The sequence below is a fragment of the Eumetopias jubatus genome, unplaced genomic scaffold (assembly GCF_037043125.1).
Source record: "Eumetopias jubatus isolate StellerSeaLion01/CBP00866 unplaced genomic scaffold, mEumJub1_p1.0 scaffold_2, whole genome shotgun sequence".
In the NCBI taxonomy this organism is placed as follows: domain Eukaryota; kingdom Metazoa; phylum Chordata; class Mammalia; order Carnivora; family Otariidae; genus Eumetopias; species Eumetopias jubatus.
Window position 1 is genome coordinate 138,560,439 of NW_028274808.1, and position 22,190 is coordinate 138,582,628.

The following is a 22,190-nucleotide window of genomic DNA, read 5'->3' on the forward strand; positions in this document are numbered from 1 at the left end:
GGAAAAATTACATGAATTGCTTGTAAAAGTTTTGCTCTGATATTAACATAAAATTTTAAGTCTAGAAATACTCTAATGAAAATTAGTATTTTCATGCAGCATTCTTCCACACTGAATAAATTAATTTATTCTATTTCTCACCTAATTAAACAGTAGTGATGTAATATGGCTTCCATTTGGACTTTTTTAAACATTTTCCTAAATGCATAATTCAAATATGGATTGAGTTTGCAATTAGCCATTATTTGATATAATGATGGGAATTTGAGTTCTTTATTTTGATATTGTCTGTTGAGTGTGTGTTTGTGTGTGTGTGTGTGTGTGTGTAAGAGAAGGAGGGAGAGAAGGAAGAAGGGAAGGAGAATATTTTGGCACATGTGAGTCTTAAGTTTGAAAAGTAACTCATTTAACAGTTTAACTCAATCTACTGTAAAAGAGATGAGAGGATCCAGATGTTAACTCTGTATAATTAGTAACTTTGCTTTTTGTTTTTTTATTTTTTTAAAGATTTTATTTATTTATTTGAGAGAGAGGGAGAGGGAAATCATGAGCAGGGGGGGAGGGGTAAAGGGAGAAGCAGACTCCCTGCTGAGCAGGGAGCCCGAAGTGGGACTCAGTCCCTGGGCCCTGGGATCATGACCTGAGCCGAAGGCTGATGCTTAACCGACAGAGCCACCCAGGTGCTCCAGTAACTGCTTTTTAAAAGGAGGATTTGTAGCAGTTACCCCTACAGGGCTTTGCATGATAGAGTCTCTGCTTCCTCTCTGACTTCATCATCCACTTTCTCCATTGCTCAATCTGTTTCTGCCACACTCAGTTACTTTCCTATAGATATGCCAAAGATGCTTTCATCCCAGGGTCTTTGCCCTTGGTTTCTCTAACAGGATTATTCTTCCCCAGGTAGTCCCAGTTTCATTGACTTCCTTTGAATCTCTGCTCAAGAGCTACCTTGAACACTTTTTATATAATTAGAACTCCTCCAGCCCTGGTTCCCAACACACACTCATATATACTGATACTTTGTACCCCCTTACTCTGATTCAGATTTGCATTTTTCTTTGCCATGGATTATTCCTAAGTGGTGCTGTGCACTTTATAATGCATTGCATCAATTGTTCTACTATTTGGTATGCCCAGATAGATCAGAGAAAGCAGGTGGTAAAAGCCTGATCCATCATATTGATTATTATATATTTTTGACATGGCCCACATTAATGTTTCATAAATTTATTTTATTTTGGCATAAAATGTCCCAGAATCATCTTTTGCATTTTCTGTTTTAAAACAGGAATAACCTGTTCAACTCTAAAGGACTCTAGATGTTTTTAGTAGATAATGGTATTTGGAGAACACATTTTGGATATTAGGGGTGCTAATTGTTGTGGACTGTCATTGCTTCTAAGCATTTCAGTACATAAAGCTAGAAAATTAAATAGTTTTGAAAAAATCATGAATTTATGGTATATTTTCAATTCCAATTTAGTATTAAGAGATTTTACTAAATATTTTAAAATTTGTACTTGTATCACCTTTCTCTTAAGTTGGTCTTAATACCTTCAAAGTACTTACTTATTGATCTAACCTATTATATACATAGCTACAAATTAATAATAAAATAGTATTAGTAAAATTAAGATTGATGAATGAAACAAAACATTTCTTTGCTGCTGTATTTATCCTTGGATTATATTCTATTATTGATTTACAGGCAAAATACTGTTTTAGTCACTTGAAATAATTTTTTTCTGTGTATAGTTCTGTATCCAATTCATTTGTTTCAGTTTGTTTCCAGTTCTTACATCTCTATATTTCATTTCTATTTGTTCTGTCCATTTTTTTTTGAAGACTATTTATTTATTTATTTGACAGAGAGAGACACAGCGAGAGAGGGAACACAAGCAGGGGGAGTGGGAGAGGGAGAAACAGGCTTCCCGCTGAGCAGGGAGCCCGATGCGGGGCTCGGTCCCAGGACCCTGGGATCACGACCTGAGCCAAAGGCAGACACTCAATGACTGAGCCACCCAGGTGCCCCTGTTCTGTCCATTCCTTATTCTGTTTCTCCTTCTCTGCTCTCTTTTGGTTTAACATAGTAATTTTTTGTAATCCATTTCTTGTCCTCTCTTTCTTAGCTATATTTTTGTGCAATTTTTTTGTGGTTGCTCTAGAAATAACAATATGCTTTTTGAACTTTTCACAATTTACTATCAAATAATATAGTAGTTTAAGAACAATATATAAACATTACAGGGGCCTAATCCCCATTTCCTTCTCTAACTCTATGTGCTTTTGTTGTCATATATTTTAATTCTACGTATGTTAGGAATTCCATAATACGATATTTTTGTTTCAAGTAATCAATAGTGTCATAAAGAAATTTTATTTCTTTTATATATTTGTATTTATTGTTTATTTACATATTTACTCCTCTTTTTCTCTTTATTTCCTCTTGCAAATGTAGGCTTCCATCTAATGTCTTATCTTTTCGTTTCAATAACTTTTAGCACTTGTTATTGTTGAAGTCTGTTGCAGGTAAATTATGTCAGGTTTTGCTTATCTTAAAAATGTTTCTATTTTGCTTACATTTTTTTTCTTTTTTTAGATTTGTTTTTTTAAAAAAATTCTAGTTAGTTAACGTATATGGTAATATTGGTTTCAAGTGTAGAATTTAGTGATTCATCACTTATATATAACACCCAGTCCTCATCACAGAAAGTGCCCTCCTCATCACCCATTTAGCCCATCCCCTGCCCACCTCCCCTCCATCAACCCTCAGTTTGTTCTCTATAGTTGAGAGTCGCTTATGGTTTGCTCTCTCTTCCCCCCCTTCCCTTATGTTTATCTGTTTTGTTTCTTAAATTCCACATGAGTGAAGTCATATGGTATTTGTCTTTCTCTGTCTTATTTCACTTAGCATAGTACACTCTAGCTCCATCCACATTGTTGCAAATTATTTGCCTACATTCTTGAAGGGTATTTTCCCTGAATATGGAAATTTAGGTTGACTTCCCTTTCCCCGCCCCATATAGCATTTCAGAGGAAGTTCATTGTCTTGTGTTGTCCATTGTTGCTGATAGAAAGTTGGCTGTCCTGCTTAGGAGTGTTTTCTCTATATATAATGTCTGGGGGAAGGTGATGAGGGACAGAGAGGAATGTTTTTATGATATTCTTTGGTTTTCATACCTTTTACTGTATGTTCCCTGATATGTTTTTTTGTGTATTTATCCTGCTTGAGGGTCACTAAGTTTCAGTGATCTGTAGGTTTATGCCTTTCATCAATTCTAGGAAGTTCTCAGCCATTATTTTTTCAAGTCTTTCTTCTCCATTATTTCTCCTTTACTTCTAGGACACCCATTATTCATTAACCCATTAGATATAGCCCCACTAGTCTCAGATTCTCTTTAGTTATTTTTTTCTTTTTTTCAATTTGAACAATTCCTATTCCCCTACCTTCAAGTTCAGTGAGCTTCTCTTCTGCTATATGTCTATTTTTATATGAATCAAAAACATTATTCTTTTTTTTAAAAGATTTATTTGAGAGACAGAGAGTGTGCACACGGTGAGGGGGAGCGGACAGAGGGAGAGGGCTATAAAACCTCAAGCAGACTCTGTGCTGAGCATGGAGCCTGATGTGGGGCTTGATCTCACGACCCTGAGATCATGACGTGAGCCAAAATCAAAAGTCACACACTCAACTGACTGCACCACCCAGGTGACCCAGAAAAACATTATTCTGATATTACATTTTCCTCTCTAACTTTTCCATTTCATTCTTATTTATAGTTTCTGCTGAAATTTACCATATTTTTATGCATGCTACCTTTCTCACTAGACTTTTTAATATCTTTATCATAGTTATTTTAAGGTTTGTATCTATTAACTGCAGATTTGCCCATATTGACTGTGTTTTCCATTGATTATGGGCCATAATTTCCTGCTTCTGGTGTGTACCACAATTTGTTATTTTATGCTCGTCATTGTACATAAAAATAGACTAGATAATATTTACCTCTAGAAACATATATATCACTTCCTCTGTCGTGTTGCTAATCTGTAGCTGAGCTGGATCACAGTTTGTTGCCTTCTTAGTTATTTTTAGTTCACTCTTGGCTTAAAAATTTTTGAGGTCAGGGTCAGGGATTTCTTTTCATCAGAGCTCTCTTCCTCTCTCTTCCTCTCTGCTTTATAGTCCACCTGTGAGCTTTTTTGGTCGCAGGGGAGTTGTCTTTGCTCTCCAGCTGCTAGTATCCCATCCCCTCACTCACAACCTCCACCACTTTCTATAGCTTAAAAGACCAGCTTCCATATTGATTTCTGCCTACGGCCTTTGGCCAATGTCTTGCACTCTCAAAAGGCCTCATTAACCTCGGAGGGATTTTTCTCAGTTCTCCTGTTCCCAGGTTTCAGCAGGCTGCTGCCTTATCATTTTAAAAGGTCCTGGGTCCCTCAGGGTTATTTTTCTCAGTCCTCTCATTCCCCAAACCTTTAGTGAGCTGTTTCCTTTCCCTTGGGGAAGATCCCTTTGGAGAGGGAAATATTTCTCCTCCGTCCTGACTTTCTCCCAGCTTTCAATTGACTACTTCCGTGTTCTCAGGGAAAACCTCACATATTATGGAGGGATCTCTCTCAGCTTTCCTGCCATATCCTCAATTTTTGGCAGCATTCTTACTTGCTCTTAGTGAAGGCTATTTTAGTTCATAGGGACTTCTTTTCTATTAAATATTTTTTTGAAAATGTAAAATATTTATGATTGCATTTGATAGCATATAACAAGATCCATTAAAAGATCTCATTTACATCCTTATCCACTCCACCCTGGGGCCCCCTTCCACCTATCAGTAACTGTTTTTATTTTCAAGGCAAATATTGGCCTTTTATTTCCATTTGAAAATATAAGTATGTATCAATTCTAGTGTATTTTTCTTCTTCATAACATAAAATATAGCATAATATATATACTATATGCAGCATGATTTTTTTTCCATTAATAAATCCTGGCCATTATTCCACAATAGTATATAGAGATCTCCCTCATTCTTTTTAACGGCTGTATATGATTTATAATATTCAATTATCTATCTGTATCTTATAGTTTATTCATCTTGTCTATTACTGATGGCTATTTGGATCATTTTCAGTCTTTTGTTACATACCCATAATGTTACACTGTGCATGTACAGAATTTATATACTGTTTTTCTGTAGCTTGAAGTTATATTTTTGAGTTTTTTTTTTTTTTTTTACTGTTGGTTTAAGACCTAAGATACAATTAGTACTCTAATTGAGATTAGAAAGTGGAAAATTATTCCTACATTACTTATGAGGTACCCAACTAAAAGAATATATAGAATTCTGATTTTACATATATAATTTTTTTGGGTATCTACTTCCCATTAAAATGTATCATGAGGCCCAAGAAGGTATTGCCAACAATGTTTTTGGAAAACTGTCAAAATTGTATGTATATATATATATACAAGCAATAACTTTGAAGGGTCAATTTCATATCTTATTATGAGATATGGATTAGATATTTTATTAACTTCAACTATACGCCTGAATCTCAAGAAAAACTGGGAGACCAACCTGAATATTTACAAAGTAAATGTTAACAGTATATGTAGAGTCACTAAAATTTTGCAGGTGCCATAATAGAATGAAAAGGGGAGAAAACCATTTGAAAGTAAATTTGTCAAGCAAACTCAGCACTTGACTTCATGACATCTACTGAATATCCATATGGTGTGTGGTCTCTGCCGTAATATGGGGCATTTATAGGTTGAGCTTCCATTGCAAGAGTATGTGGAATTTATATTTCAACGCAAAATCTTGCACTTTTATTTTGAGCAGAGGATATACAGATTATCTCATATTCTATATATGTTCTATATATATTCTATATGTATATATATAATTGTATGTGTTTATATATAAATTGCTCTCTCTATATATATAGCTCATATATAGATAGATCTCTATCACATATATATGAGAAAGAGAGAAAGATGATAGTATGTGCCCTCTCTTCAGTCTTGTACCTTCAGTTGCTGCAGAAAATCTCCACCCAAAGAACCTGTTGTGTCCTCAACTCGGCATTCTTTCCTGATAATTATGATTTCCTGGACCTCTTGAATTGTTTTATGTCTATTTCTATATGTATCTGTGCTTTCTATACAATTTTAAATTTGAATCACTGTTTACAGTTGCACAGAGCATGAAGGTTTAGTAAATTCTTTTTAGAAGTGGATATATAAATAAATCAGCTATCTGTGTTTGAAAAGTCTAAACTAAAGTGCAGTTGTATGCTTCAGCTTGTCAGTGGATATTTATGAGATGAGCATAACACTATAACAGTTATAGCAGTGAAATATATCCTGTGCAGATAGCTAGTAAAGGAGTTCACAAGCGTTAATACCCACAGAATTTTAATGCTCAAGAAATGGGAAACGAGGCACTTGCTCTGGCTAACACTACTATTACTGGCTACAGTGAAAATGAATGGGTGAAATCAGTTTTCAAAGATTGTAACAGAGTTGGGGTCTACATACTTAACCAACAGCAAATATGTCAGTTTCTACTGTTACCTTGTTTTCATCTCTTGTTAGAGCAGTAACAGCACTAGACAATTTTATTTTGGGTATCAATTTCCTACTTCTATGTATGATGAGACCCAAGAGAAGGTATTGCCAACAAGGATTTCTGGAGAAATGTCAATGAACTTCTTAGCTACTTGTTAAATGCCTGAAAAATCACTTAAGTGAAGTTAAAGCTGACAGATTCTAATTGTGAATTTAGACTTTGTTATGACCAAAGTTTTATTTGTGATTTATCCTTAATACATTTTGTTCCTTCTTAGGCTGAGGGAAAGTGGGTAATGGAGTAAAGCTTCTGCACAGAGCTCTACTCTAAGAGATGAATTGATACGTTAATACATTTCAAGTTTATAAAGAATGAATCATATTATGCTTATTTTTTTTAGAAGCCAAAGAAAACAAAGTGAAGCTTTCAATCATTTGACCTAGGGTATTTATTCTTATAGAAGAACTTTTGGGATTTTGTGAAGAATATTTTTAATATGCTTGCATGTATAAACTTCAAGTTCATATTAATTATCTAAGTTAACTCGGATTAAGTTCAAATTAATCATCATTTGACATCAGCTATCTGCAGAGTACTTCATTAAGTCCCACCAGAATAAGAAAAGGCAACAAAAAGGGAAGTAGACATGATATTATCTTTTCATATAAGATAGAATTTGAGGTAATTCATTTGTTGGAGGGTTTTGAAGGTTTAGCTCAATATGGAGTCTTCATGAATAAGAAAGTTGAGATTTAAGAAAGAAATATGTATTAGTTTGCATTTACTTATAGCTTGTCTGCTTCTAAAGAAGTCTTGAGAAAAAAACCTACCATAAAACTTCAGAATAAAAATAAAGAATTATGGGCAGAAGTCAAGATATAAGTCAAGATACCAGAAAGTGAACATTAAGGGTGGTAATAACTTCTAGAACATCATGTGCCTGAGCTTTTTGGAAGCCAACTCACAAAGAGAAAGGCTGAATCATGGTTGCCATTATATAATATAAAGGAAGCACATAAACTTACCAGAAGTGATAAGCTTTTTTCTAGCTAGCTCTAAATTTCAATAATTGATCCCTTAATATCTGTGTCCTCAGTAGCAATTTTCCAAAATATAAAATTCTCTTTATATGACCACAAGTCATTTGGGCTTTTCATGTGACCAAAAGTTGAAGGAATGGTGTCATAGATCTAGATCTAACAAGGCCTTTCTAAAGAAAAGTAAAGAAACCAAGTCCAGGTATGTAAATTGTTTACTGGTGAACATAGGCATGAAAATCTTGAATAATAGTTATTAAAATACATTTTTAATACAAACATAAACAAAATCTTATAGTGAATTACAGTTTTAAAGTTAGGTGAGGGTGGAGTTATTTGAGCCAAATGAGGATTGAGAGGCTTGCATTGTGCCTGCTCATTCCCTCCCTGTGCATCATGCCAGCCATAGTAACCCCTGAGGCACCTTTGTAGAACCCACGGGTCTTCGTGGACTTCAGTATGAAAAAAACCTGACCTAGAGAGATGGCTAGTATTTCACTTAGAACTTCCCTCTTGAAGATAGTTTTGCCAACTGATCTGGAGAGAAAGAATTCCAAAGTTATCACGATTAGTGGCTGAGGTATAAATACTCTACATTATTGATTGAATGGAGAAATATATGTTCTAGATACCAGGGATATGGTTAGAAAGATTGATGTGGTATGAAAATAGAAGAGCTTCCCTATATTCTTATTTAAATCAATCCCAGTCTGCCTAGCACTTGAGATAGGCTGTGTGTGCATGCGTATGCATACGCACACACACACACACACACACACATTTTAAAAAATCAGGTTGTTTGTGACCTGAACAAGTGCTTGACCAGGCATTTCATGGAAACTCCCTGAGTTGTATATCATAAGAATGAAAATGCTAACTGTGGATTATAAGATATTTTGATCATTGGCTTGTGTCATACCCATACACTCGAGTAGAATTGCATTCAGATGGGCTCACCCAGGATGTTAAATAAATACAACTCAGAGACAAGTAAACAAATTGATCTATGGGAACATGGAATGCTGAAACACTTGGGCACAGTTGGTTGTTGGGAGTGACCTCAAGAATGAGTAGTTGACAGATTCCTCTGGGAATAAGATCCCTGATGGAATACTGAATAAAAATTCCCTTCTGGCCACTAGTTTCTTTTTTTCTTAATTATTCAATTTTTATCTTTTCCTCTTTAGGGCTACTCTCTTCCAGTTTCTCTATATTTTCTTCTCTCCTTTTCCACGGCTGTATTTTTCTCCTTTGTAATCCTTTTTTGCTTTCAAATTTATACTTATTCTGTCTTCCTGTTTTTGAGGTCTAGTCATTATTTCTTCATTCATTTATATGTTTATCATCCATCTCTTCATTTGTTTCTAAGTATTTATTATGAGTGTGCTCTATGTTAGGCACTGCAATGACATAGAGGGGGTATGGATAATAAGTACCTATTTTTTATTGAGAGTTTACTAAGTGCCAGGTAGTGTACAAAGTGCTCTCTGCATATTAATAGATTCAATCTTTATAGCAGTCCTAAGAATAGATCGAATTTTTATTCCTGATGAGGAAACTGAGACACACAGCAGTAAATGAGTTGCCTATCGTCACACAGTTAACAAGTGGCAGAGCTGCAATCCATAACTAGGGCTTTGGAACCCTTAGACTTAATCACTCTTAGCTGTCTTTTTAGATATTCAAGCAGACAATTATGGCATAATGTGGTTTGGCTGTAGTGGAGATGCTATGGGAACTTTGAGGGAAAGAGCCCCATGACTGGGAGAACAGGGTAATGCTTAACAGAGAAAGTAACTCTTGAACATAACTCCTCCAAGTTACCATATTTTAGATTTCTATAAAATAAAAATACACCTCCACATTATCAGCACTTGACAAAAAGTGGAAAACACCAAGTCCTTGATTAGGAGGGGAAAAAGTATTTATTTATTTATTTATTTATTTATTTTGTTAATGGGTGTGTGTTAAAACACAGGAGTGTATGTGCATTTAACAGGTGTTTTTAGTACTTGCATCAGTAGATGTTTGACAGCTGATGATCAGTACTTAATCCCAAAGTTTGGAAGAGTGGAGGTGAGGACCTCAGAGTCAAAATCAATAGGGTTTTCTTCATTTGAGTTTCTATGTCTATAATTAAACCATATCAAATGAAATGAAAAATAATTATGTCTGGCATAATTTAGGCATTGAAGTGATTTTAAGAATTTAAGTGAACTATGAATCTCATTTTTTAAAACTATCCAATTGCTTAAAGTAGGTGAATCCAAGTCACTAAGATTAATCTGGTGTGTAGAACAAAAGTGGTCAGAGAAGGAGCCCTATATCTACATCTAGTTAATTAGTGATCGCACTCAAGTAAAAGTAGAGATTCATGATAACTTCTTTTCAAAATCATGCAGAAGAGAGAAAACTTTTACTTTTTTGGTCCATAAATACACAAGAAAAGGATGTCATTAATTCATATCTTTGCTGCCATAATATAATTATTCATGTATTTGTTGGATTCTCGAAAGACTCCAGAAGATATTTTTAATGTTCATCACTGTTTTCGTAGGCATAGTTCAGATCTATTTCTTATTGCATATATAGTTACACTATTGTGGCTTAGAAGCACCGTTTTATTGCTTTGCTCAAATATTTATTAATTATGTCATTTTTCCTACCTGTCTCCCCTGAAAAAAAATGTTGAGAGAAGGGATATGTAATGAAAATAACATTTTTAATGTTTCCATGGTTTTTGGTGTCATACTTAGCTAATCTGGAGAAGAGCATTTTTTCACTTAGTATTCATTCTAAAGATCTTGTTTGAAGGTTCTAGACAGTACAAAAATATAGTCTGAGTGCCTGACCTATGACCATTGCATTACCAAGGATTTTGACCTCATTCTCAGGTGGCCTTCTCTATGCTTTTCTCACACTCCCTTTTGCACAGATATTATTTGTAGACATCAGGTACAAAGTAATAAAATTGATAATTGTAATAATGTTGCCTCCAAATTATTTAGAGGATGTATAATTTGGTGAATGTCTCTGCCTTTTAGGCAAAAGTTAATGGAAACTAGTTTGCTTTTCTCTTCATTAATTTCTGAAATATCCAAATTTATAGAGCAGACATTTTTGACAGGAAAATGCACCAAAACCCTTTTTGATGTTCCAGGCTTTCTTCTCCAACAATATTTGTTGTTTCTTTTAATATTCCCATGTATTGGATATTTAAAACAAACTTATTGTTCACGTTCAGAGAGAGATAAAGAGAAGTTCTAAAATCTGAAATTAGAGAGCAGATATTAGGACAAATAGGAAAATCTCAATAAGATGATAATCCTTTCCCTAAATTGGAAAGCAGTATGCTAACTTTTGGCCTGTTGAGAAATCTGGATGTGATTTATGCAGTACCGGGTATCAGCAGGGTCATACCAAGGAGAGGGAAAGAGGAGATCCTTTATCAATAATTGAAAACTTTGTTTTCAAATAATTCTTGGATTATTTACAATGACATATGAAACAACGTGTCCTTGTAACCTTTCTTGAAGTGCTGAAGGAGTTGGAATGACAAAGTCTCTTTAAAAATGTGGAATGCAAATGAATAGTCACCATTTGGAGAGGCCACATAATGATGGTGTGTAGTTGTGCACAGAGAGATGGTCAACCACAGAGGCCAAATTTTCTAAGTCTTTTGCAAAAGCCAGTTATAAAATGCAATCACAAAGAGATGACATCTCTTCCTTCTCTCCCTGACTCCTGATCCTCAGCCTCTTACTACTTCTCAAGTGCATTCCTCATGTATACATTTTAGAAGCACCAGTTTTATATCAGTTTTAAAAGCACCAGATTGCATAAAGGAATACTTTCATTTAAATCCATTATAGAAGGAAACATAGGGTTTGGCTTCGATATTTTTATTGCTAAGATAGTAATGCTGCACTTTAAATAGCAATAACATAGTTCTATTTTACATAGAGTTTTTTCCACTCTTATTTTACCATCCCATTGTATAGATGAACTTTGCTGTGGAAAAGATCTGAATGAATCACCATGCTTTGACCCAAGGGGAAAAACATGACTTCGTGGTTCATCTTAACATTGACCTCTTCTTGCGTAATCATTTACTATATCATGGTAGAAAAACTAGGTATCTTTATGCTTTTTTGTAATTGCTTTAATATTTCAATAATGATTTCTTTTTCTTTTCTAGGGCCGGTGCATAAACTTCTCCCGAGTTCCATCTCAGTAAACGGAAAGCAGGAAGACCAAGAAGGTATGAAGATACATCTTCGCACTGCTGATTTCCAACCAAATGAAAAAAAAAATAAGTGCATTTCAGAAGTTTTTGGAAGAACAGCTTTCTTCCTCTCTGCCTTCTGCTTTGCTTGCACCAGACATTTTTAAATACTTGTTCTGCCATCTACATGAGAGTTGATGAAACCCAGTGGTAACTCATGATTCATGACATTGAAAATAAAGACTTGTGTTAATCTACATGCTATGGTTTATACAAGAAAGTTTGTTGGAATGTGGAGAGGAGGAAAAGCAAAAACAACAGCATGAAGATGATATCGAAACAGGGACCACAGTACAACTGGCCGTGACGGATCTGTAATGGAGAGAGGAGTGCTTTACATGGAAACATGGCACTTGCGTTTTTACATCACAAGATGGTCCGCCACAGGCGAGTATGAAATTTCCCACCAGGCCAAGCAAAGACAGGAGTCCCTTGCCTTATAGCTATGTCAGATCACAAAATCCTCCCAAGTCCCCTATCACAGTGTGCCTTACGGGAAGCTTCTGACTGGAAAATCTTGTCATTCTAACACTGAAAGTGCACACGCATGACAAAATGTAGACAGGATGCCTCAAGGTATTGGTAGCAAGCAAGATTTTGCCCTTTAGTTTTTGAAGACACCTTTCTTTCATTATGCACTCAGGAAAAGAAGAAAATTAATAGAGCGTTATTCCACAGGAAGACAGCCTCTAACCAGAGATCTTGAGTGGAGTTTGAGGGACTTGTGCTTTGAGAACTCGTCCCTGGGAGTGGTCGATTTACCCCACTCTCTATGTTTAGGGTTTAGTAGTGCATAAAGCATTAATATCTGTAAACATAACGGGAGTTTGTTTTGCTTTTAATTTAAAGGAAGCGGTAACCACAAAGCTTCCGCTCAGGGTTTTTCCTTCCTCCAAGTCTCCAAGGGCTCTTCAGCGTCACAAGCCAGCAACTCTCTTTGCATGAAAATTTCAAAGTTTAATTAATATAATTAAAGGCAACAGCAAGCAGCAGCCTGTGAAGATTTTGCTCATCTTTTTTATGCCTTTTGACATTGAATGACCTATTACTGTATGCGCATTACTTGGATTTTGAGAGGCACTCTACCTTGGTTATGATTCAGTAGAGAAAAAAAGACCTCCTCTCATCAGTTTATAAATTAAATTTTCAGGAGGTTCGACCACCACAAAACATCGAAATGTATGTATTATAATTTTTTAGGAAAACCACCATCGTGTCACGTCGACGATGCCAAATTATGTTAGCGTGAGCGGAAACACTGTGGGGGAGGAAGAAGGCAGCAGCTGAAGAAAAAAGCTCAAATGATCTAGTCACTTTCGATACTGTACTTCAGATGCGAAATGGATATTCGACTCGAAACCTGACAAAGCGCGCCTGCTTTGATGTGAACTGGTATAGACAATGACCAGTGGCTGGGTCAGTGGGATGTCTCTCTGTGAGCACAAAGTCTTATCAAATGACACTAAAAATAAGTTCAACAACCATCACATTGGAAAGGAGAAGGCGAACATTTAATGTTTGGTGGGCATGTGAGTGCACAAGATGGAAAGAGCGATTTGGATCATCCCGGTATAATTACCCCCATTGTGCTCTTAATGGAAATTTCAGAGGACGGGAGCGATTCTGTTGGTTGGTGTCTAGATTTGTGGCACGGCTCCAAGAAGCCTTACTCACACAAATATATATATACATGCATATCCTCTAGCTTGAATCATTTGCTCAAGTTTATTTATGTCACTGGCTGGCTGGATCCAAAGTCATGTGTCTACATATTCATAAATAAAATTTTACCTGTGCCTCTGCTACCATTTTATTTAAGCCCACATAAACTCAAGCTTGGTTTGGCTAAATATATAATTGTCCTGGTTAGTTTCAGGACAGAATTATATTCGTTCCAAGATGTCACTTATGGTCACAAATGATAATATTGGCATTAATTATCCATGTGTGTAAGTGCAACTTGGAAGACTGATATACACCCAATGAGTTCTCATAGACCTTTGTTCTACATTTGCATCTGAGACAGCATGTATTGCTGTTTTCTTAAATTGGCACTTCATTTCTGATCTGTGCACACCCATAAATGGTATTTAAGAGCTTCTACAGAAGCTAAGGCTGTTTCTTTGGTAGTCACCTGGAATTTATCTACTATTGTATGGCATTTGTATGGCATTTAGATTTTGCCACATGAGCAATGTGAGTAGACCTCTGTCCTTAAAGGACAAAATAGGTTTCTGTAGATTGTAATTTAAATGGGTTTCCAGTTCTAATGCCACTATGAAGAGCTCTCAGTGAAGAGAGAGAGGCAATGGTCTATATGTAGACTTAAAAAGTACCATTCATAAAGTTCGAAGACAGATGGAATCTCGTTACACTTAAAGATATGAACCAGATCTATGCTGTTTTCTCTCATTTTATCATCTAGCACATAGAAGAATTTGCTTTGAAAGAGTGCTATTTACTCACCAAAGAATTAAATCAAAAACCTCTATACCTTTTGAGCAGGAAAATAAAAGGTTAGAATAAAGCCATTTCTTTAAGTTTAATATCATTTTTAATATTTTATAGAGAGAAGTAGTTCCTGTTTAATTTTCTGGACATAATGTCAGTCAAGATCTACTCTGTGTATAAACGAGGAAGTCTTTATCCATAATCCATTTGTGTTGCATAAGGTTGCAACAACAATTAAGTGGGAAATGATTCCTAACTTATGTGTCTACTCTGCCTGGAAAGAAAGTTTTGAAGGCATCTATATATATTTCATAACAATGTCTGTTCTTTATGGATTTGATCCATAAATATTTATCTATCTGAAAACTTTGATACTTGGAATGTTTTCCTTAAAGCATTTGGTGCTCCAAGAAAAAACATTTGGTGCTAAGAGTTGCAGCACTGATGTCTTTCCCCAAGTTAATTCTATTTTAAAAATTTATATTTCCTTCCCAATGAGATGCAGGGTAAAATTTGAGACCCTCCATTAAGTAGGGAACAGCATCTGTCACCTATAGTTAATTCTTATTTTAACAAAAATATAGAAGGTTTAAACCTCCTATATTTCAAATTGTTTGAGAAATGATTTGCTTATATTCCCCCTGAACTTTATTCAAACCATTTTAAGTCATAAATTATTCAATATTTGTTTTTCTAATAAATCCTGACTGCATATAAGATCTGGGTGTCTCTGTGAAGTTAATAACTTTACTACCTAAATATCACTGACCATTGTTTACTGCTCAGAGGCAATTTATTAGTTTAGTTTTAAAATCAAAACACTGTCTCTATTATGGCCAAAAGGTATTTAAAACATTTTTTGATCAGTTTCCATACATCATTTTTGAATTTAAGAGGCAAAATATAATTAGACCACATGTACAAGTATTGGAAAGCACTGTAGTTTCCTCCTCATGGCAAAGCCTGTGCTTAACTTTTATTAGGTTTTGGACAGCATCACATTACTTTAGGAAGTTTATTAGTGTTGTATTACTAAAAAAAATTTTGGTGGGTATATAATTCAGGAGAGAAATATATACATTCTTTATTCTAATATGAAAGGAAATATATAATCTAGAATCAGAATAACTGGTACATTTGTCATATGTTTAAAGAAAGAAAGGGGCAGGTGAGGCTAGCGAATGTCTGTTTGCAGGTAATGAAGTTGAGTACCGCCATGTATTTTGGTCTTGGGGCTAGATCAGTACTTTGCCTAGTGAATTTCTGTGGCATATTTCTGAGAACACTTTAATTTTTGTATATTCCTATACTTGCTAGGATATAATTCAGTCAAATTGACCAAAGGAAAAAAATTTTGAGAACTCATAATGCAGCAAGCCCTGTGCTGTTTTTTTTTTTAAATATACTTTATTTTTGCGCTCTTCTGCCAAAAGAAAATGCTGATTAAAAGTACACAAATATGCAAATTTATATTAAAATGTGCTTGTTCAGATTATAAGACCTATATTAAGGTAATGTGGGGTGGGTGTGTGTGTGTGAGAGAGAGAGAGAGAGAAAGTGATGTGCTACATAGGCTCTTAGCTTAGGAAACAGGTGATGAATGGCCTAGCCCATAGAGCTAGCTGCTCTTAACTTGCTGAAATTGAACTGATCAGCTTCTCAACCATAGGCTAGAGATGGACTGGAGATAATCTCAAGTTCCTTCCAGCTCTGACAACATTTCTGTGAATATAGTTGTATTGGAGGTTTTAGTATTTATGTATTTCATATTTTTGATGACTGGCCTCATTTGGAGAGCACAACAATATTAGCTCTGTAAACTGCCATTTAGTTACCAGAAAGACACTGAACCATAGTACATAATTTTATAATCAGCCATAATAGAGTAATTTCTCATTTAATTTCTTACAACTGGAATTTGTCAAAGAGGCAACTGATAATAATCATATCTGATGAAATCTCTGAAATGAGTAAAAAATACTGGGAAGTGTATCTGTGTATTTCACTCTGACTTTACAGTCCTAGCAGGTGTCTCAAAGGCATATGTAAAGATGTATAGAAATTGTTACAATATACTTATGCTACCAATTTTAATGATGAGGTACTTTGTACACTGCAGAAAGTTAAATTATTAAACCCTTCTTTTCCTTAGTCAAAATTAGAAAACAGTCTTAATTGACAGTAACTATGCCATGTTCCCCATAGGAAGTATTCAAAATGGCAAACATTTTACTGAGTAATTTGAATACTACTTAGAATATGTAGTATGTTAGAATTGCTAAACTTTGACAAAGTTACCGTTGTTTTATTGTAGGAGAAAACTCTGGAAGTAAGAATTAAAAAAAAAAAAGGATGCTTCACATTGTCTCCTAATCACTATAAAGTTATTTGTTTTAGGTGAATTATATTTGCAAGATTGTAAATGCCAGTGGATAATCCAAAATAAATTGTAAAATTTATTAAAGTGTACACTTAAGTAAATCTCAATTTGGTTAGAAACATCACGTGTTAATCTTGTAGAATATATACTATCCAAAAGATTTGCATTGTCTTTATGTACTAAAAGGCAAGGTGATTCAACAATTTAGATGCAAAACAAAGGAACTGAGAGCTTCCAAAGTCATAGATAATAGAAAAAAGAAATTGTTACATCATGAGCTAAAGTAGAAGCAATTGTAAACCTCTAGCCATGATTTTGTATTCCACCGTCTGATTTGTGTAAGTAACTGGGGAAAGAAAAACTCAATATAAAATAAGATTGACTAGTTCTAGCAGATGACACCTGTAAATAGAATTTTTACCAGTTGAAATTCTGATGTGAAATGAGATGATTATCATTATCACACTAAAGTCTTCTTTTGAGTTCTTTTTTTAACATCCTATAATCCTAAAAGTCTCTGTTAATTAAATAGAGCAATGACAGACCTTCATCTTTAAATATTTTGTTTGTGTGAGGCTGTCACATGGAAAGAAAGATTATATTTTAAACAATATGTTCAAGTGTAAAAAATCTTCAGCAAATTCTTAATGTTTAAAAAAATGGGAAAAAGTTCCAGGACTTTTGTAATTAATATCATGGGATTCTTCATAAGGACCTGAATATCTCAGAAAGATTGAAAAGATTTTAAATATATTTTTAAAAAAGGATGTCAAAGACTATATTCAGTGTGTTTTATCAATATTCAGTGTGTTTTATCTCATTTTAAAGGGTATTAGTATGATTAGAATAATAAAGCACAACACTAAAAACAAAAGAAAATCACAATGACATAACTGTTTGTTCAATATCTGTATTCCTGCCACCATCCAGAAAGCACTGAAATGATGTATTTATATCAATGATGTTAAAAATTTAATTCAAATGATAAAGACCAGTTCACAAGTAGTTTCAAAATTATTAAATCTATTGAACTGGTAAAGATAGTATAATTATCAAATTATTTCTTCTAATCATGTATAAAATGGAAGGGATTAGTGTGCTTCAAAAGATTTCCCTCAACTCTTCAAAAATCAGTCCAATAATCTCGACCCAAGGTCATTATGCATATGTTTATAATTTCTAACTTTGAAAAAATGTTCTTGGTATCAATTGAGAAGAGAGGGCTTGTATTACACTTCTGATGCTTCTATCACAAATTACCACAAACTTAGTGGCTTAAAACAACACAAACTTCATCTCTTGAAGGTCTGGGGGTCAGAAGTCCAAAATCCATTTCAATGAGCTAAAAGTTCCGCAGCATCAGTTCCTTCTGGAGGCTCTGAGAGGATTTGTTTCCTTGTCTTGTTCAGCTTCTGGTGGCCCCTGTAACCCTTGGCTTGTGGCCCCTTCTTCCATCTGCAAAATGTATTATTCCAACCTCTGCTACAAGCATCACATCCCCTTTTGTTTTTCTGGTTTCTTTTCTCAAAATCCTTCCCATAATCATATCTACAGAGTCCCTTTGCCATGAATGGTAACAGTCACAGGTTCTGGGGATTAGAACATGGATATCTTGTGAGGGTATTATTCAGCCCATCACAAAGATTAGAATGATTTACCTTTCATTAAGTATTTCCCTCGTGTCTAACACCCTAAGAAAATACAAGTTGAGTTCAACTGTCTCCATTAAATCCTTGCCTGCCCATATTCTTTAGATCTTGTCATCACACAAGTGATTTTGTTTTTGGAGGAATTTCATTTGTCCCCATTCTACTGCTTCATATTTTACTTGAAATTTTTCTCAGAAAAGGAAAAATGCCAGAGGACAAATTCTTGGAAGACTTTTTGCCAGATGATAAACCTCGCACAAGGCTGAAAAGCATATGGGCAATTTTTTGTTGCCTCTGGAGAATTTACCTGGCCTATCTGCCCAAGCCCAGAAGTTAACCCAGATTTAGTCCCTGTGATACTTTATGCTGTCCTACTGAAGATCTATTTAGAAAGTATAGAAATACCACTAGAGACAAAGGACAAAAATAAGTTGATGTTGCTAACATCAGCAGTATACATGTAAAATGAACTTGAGAAACAGTTCTTAAATTACTGTATTAACTATTTTGCGCTAAATTATGTGGCATTCCACATGGTACACCCTGTATTTATATAGGTCATTGATTACAATCTTACTTCTCATACATTATATATATGTATATTATGTATATAATATATGTATATTTATGTATGTATATATAAATCAAACCATATTATATATATAATATATATATAAAATAGTTATCTGTTGAATTTTCGGTTGTGAAACATATGTTCTACAGTGACATTGGATACATTCCACAGCCGAAAATTCAACAGATAACTATTGAATGCCTACTGCGGGCCAGACAATGTGTGGCTCACCAGGGAAGTGGTATAATGAATCAGCTGAGCTTCCCTTATAGGGGAGAAGAAAATACTTCCCATGAAGAGTTAACAAGTGGGATGGGTATTTTAAATGTGCAAGTTCTGTGGTTGCAAATAATGATGACTTTAACTGGGTTGCAGGCTGCAGGGAAAAACTGGAAGAAGCAAGAACTTTGAAGGGTAAGGACACAAAGGGAGAAGGAAAGAAGAATGTTGTAGACAGTGGAGAAGCATGCCCTAGAGTTAATAGAAACTTAGGCTGTCTGTGACAACCCAGAGATAAGAATTACCGATTAGAGAGCCAAGAAGGGTGGCAAAAGATGGCTCAGGGTGGTTTAGGAAGGGATCAGGAGGCATAGGACCCTGTTCACTCTTTTTTACTGTATCTTCAGGTTGGAAAGAAGTCGTTCAGCAGGTGTCAGAGGTCTATAGCATGAAAGCAAGATCAGCAGGTTGACATTTTGAAGCAGAGATTAGGGAGGGGACCATAAAGGAAAGGGTGTATCATAGATACTTTGGCATCTCTCCTCAAACCCTACATCCCTGTGCACTGTCTGGATAGTACATTTCTGAGCTTGTCATACCTCCTTGAATTATGGGAGCATTTGTTTTCTACTGCCTCAGTTAAAACCTACCTCTCAGTTTTAAACAGATGCCATATGTTTAAAGTTAGAACTAGTCATTCTTGCTTCACACTTGTATTTTTCTCTATTACTTTTAAAGATCCAAAAAGAGTACTACTATTTTGAATAATTTGGCCCACAGTACTGCCTCCCCCCCACATCCCATGTCTATGGGACTTCTCTGCCCTGTGCCGAGGTCTCTGGGGTCTGACCCCCACCTTGTCTCTTGTTGCCATGCTACATTCTTCAGCCTTACCCCCATATTAGCGAGGGGTGCCCTGTAAATGCTTGTGCAACCCTTTCCACGGTCACAGCAAGTCCGGCCCAGAAGACCTAGTGATTACACTCATGAGGATGTCACTCCTATCAAATTAGCCTTCACTTTTGGGGCTTCCGCTGCAACGGGGACAAAAAGACTCCCATGTTAATGTTATGTTATAATTTATTAAACAGTCACCATTCTTGGTGCTGGGGAAACAGCGAAGAGCGACAAGATCGTGGCCCTCGTGGATTTCACGTTCAAGTGGGGAACTAGAAAATAAACAATGGGACTTCTAGAGATGCTCTTGTAAAGTGTCCAATATGTAGTACGTGCCAGATGCACTGTGAAGGAAATAAAGCAGGAGGAGATACAAACTGAGTGGAAAGGGGTTTGCAGTTGAGGTGGTCAGGGAAGTTATCTCTGAGGGGATGAGAAGTCCAGGTAGAGGGAAGAGCACATTCCCAGTGGCTGAGGCGGAAAGGAGCTTGGTAAGAACAAGATGGTGAATGAGAAGGGCAGAGGGGTTGAGAGAGAGTGTCTGTGATAGGAGAAGAAGCTAAGGTAGCAGGAAGCAGAGCTCGTAGGGCTCCCAAGACCCTGTAAGGAGATGAGACGACACTGTTACCATGGTAGGAAGCCAGCTCCTGGAGGAGTTGAGCAGGACAGTGATACGTTCTGCTTTATACTCAGGGCAAAAAACGACTCTAACTTCTGCATGGAGAGTAAGCTTTAAGAGGCCAAAATGGAAGGAGGGAGATGTGTGTAAAGTACTGAGAGATCGCTTCTTTAAAGGTCGGTGTAAGTATGAGTTCATATATGTGTTTGCCAAAGAACAGTGATCAAGATAGAGGAACTATATTTCAACTTGATATTATTAAAAGCAATACCAGGAAGTTAAAACTATCTTGTACTCCAGTTGCTTGTGTGCTTGGGTAACTGGTATAACAAACTGCCTTTCCTCTCCTCTTTGTAGTGAATGAAAGAGCATGACAGGCTGTGTCTAAGAACTTACCTCAGTGGGGAGGGGCTCTTGTTAGTCGTCCCTTTGAAGCTTCAGCTAAGTTCTTCCGCGTGAAATGAATCTCAGATCTGAACTCTGCAATAGTGGCTGAACAAAACTGAATTTCTCTGCATAAAACAAATCTTGGAGGCATTTCCCCCTCCCCTGAAATAGAAGGGAAATAAAATGGAGAAAAAAGAGGAGAGAGGGAAGGGCTGAGCCACATTATAGGAGGTTAGAGCATAAACTGAGAAAATGACAGAGGGAATGGTTGTGTTTTTAAGAATGGGGAGGCCTGGTATTCTTTTTCCATGGCATGCATTCCTGCAGGGCAAAGCCTACCGTCTCATAATTTCGACTGCTCCCTCTGTTTTTGTGTTACTTAAGGGAGTTACTTGAGTTCAGGAAAAGCTTTCAAGGGGTGATAAAATGATCCTTAAGATTAATATAAAAATGAGCCTCTCTGAAAATGTGCAAAAATATTGAGAATTGGCCATTCCAAAACCGATGAGCGGGTTTAAGATAATATTATATGTCTCTTAAACAGCAAGGTGCCCCCACCCATTAACTGTTTTCCTAGAATTTTATATATATATAATTATATATATATATACACATGCATACACACATAGTAAGAAGGGAGAGTGATTTTAAAGTCAATAAAACTAATATCTATTGCAAACATTGTTCAAGTAGCAATCTTGAACAAGACATCCATAAAATTGATAAACTCTAAAATGATAGAAGTAAAAGGGATCAGATTCTCCAAATTTCCCCTAAAATATTACATCATGTGCCAATGAACCTTGAGTTCTTAGGAACAAATTATTAGATTCTATACATGCAATAGGGGTAATGTTTACATCTCTCTTATTTTTTACTTTATATAGCTGCACACACACACACACACACACACTCATTTTTAGGAAATACATTTGTATTCAAAAATGGTATAAATGAGTTGAAATATGAACCTTTGTGCAATTCACAATCCTAAGGATATCCCTGATTATGTACATGAAGCATTTTGACATCTGAAAATAATGATTTCTTAGCATGTAACAAGGCAAATCACTTAACATTAATAACTTGCATTTATATATCCTTTTATAATTTTCCA

At 35.5% G+C, this 22,190-nt stretch overlaps 1 protein-coding gene across 1 annotated transcript in view; it reads left to right on the plus strand.

The window, feature by feature from the left end:
• Nucleotides 1-13,693, plus strand: part of ANTXR2 (ANTXR cell adhesion molecule 2) — a 144,476-nt gene extending 130,783 nt beyond the window's left edge. Inside the window, exon 17 of the mRNA XM_088021140.1 lies at nt 11,811-13,693. Within this exon, the coding sequence (XP_087877266.1) occupies nt 11,811-11,849 (39 nt within the window). The 3' untranslated portion in view covers nt 11,850-13,693. The remainder of the gene's footprint in view (nt 1-11,810) is intronic.
• The last annotated feature ends 8,497 nt before the right edge of the window (nt 13,694-22,190 follow it).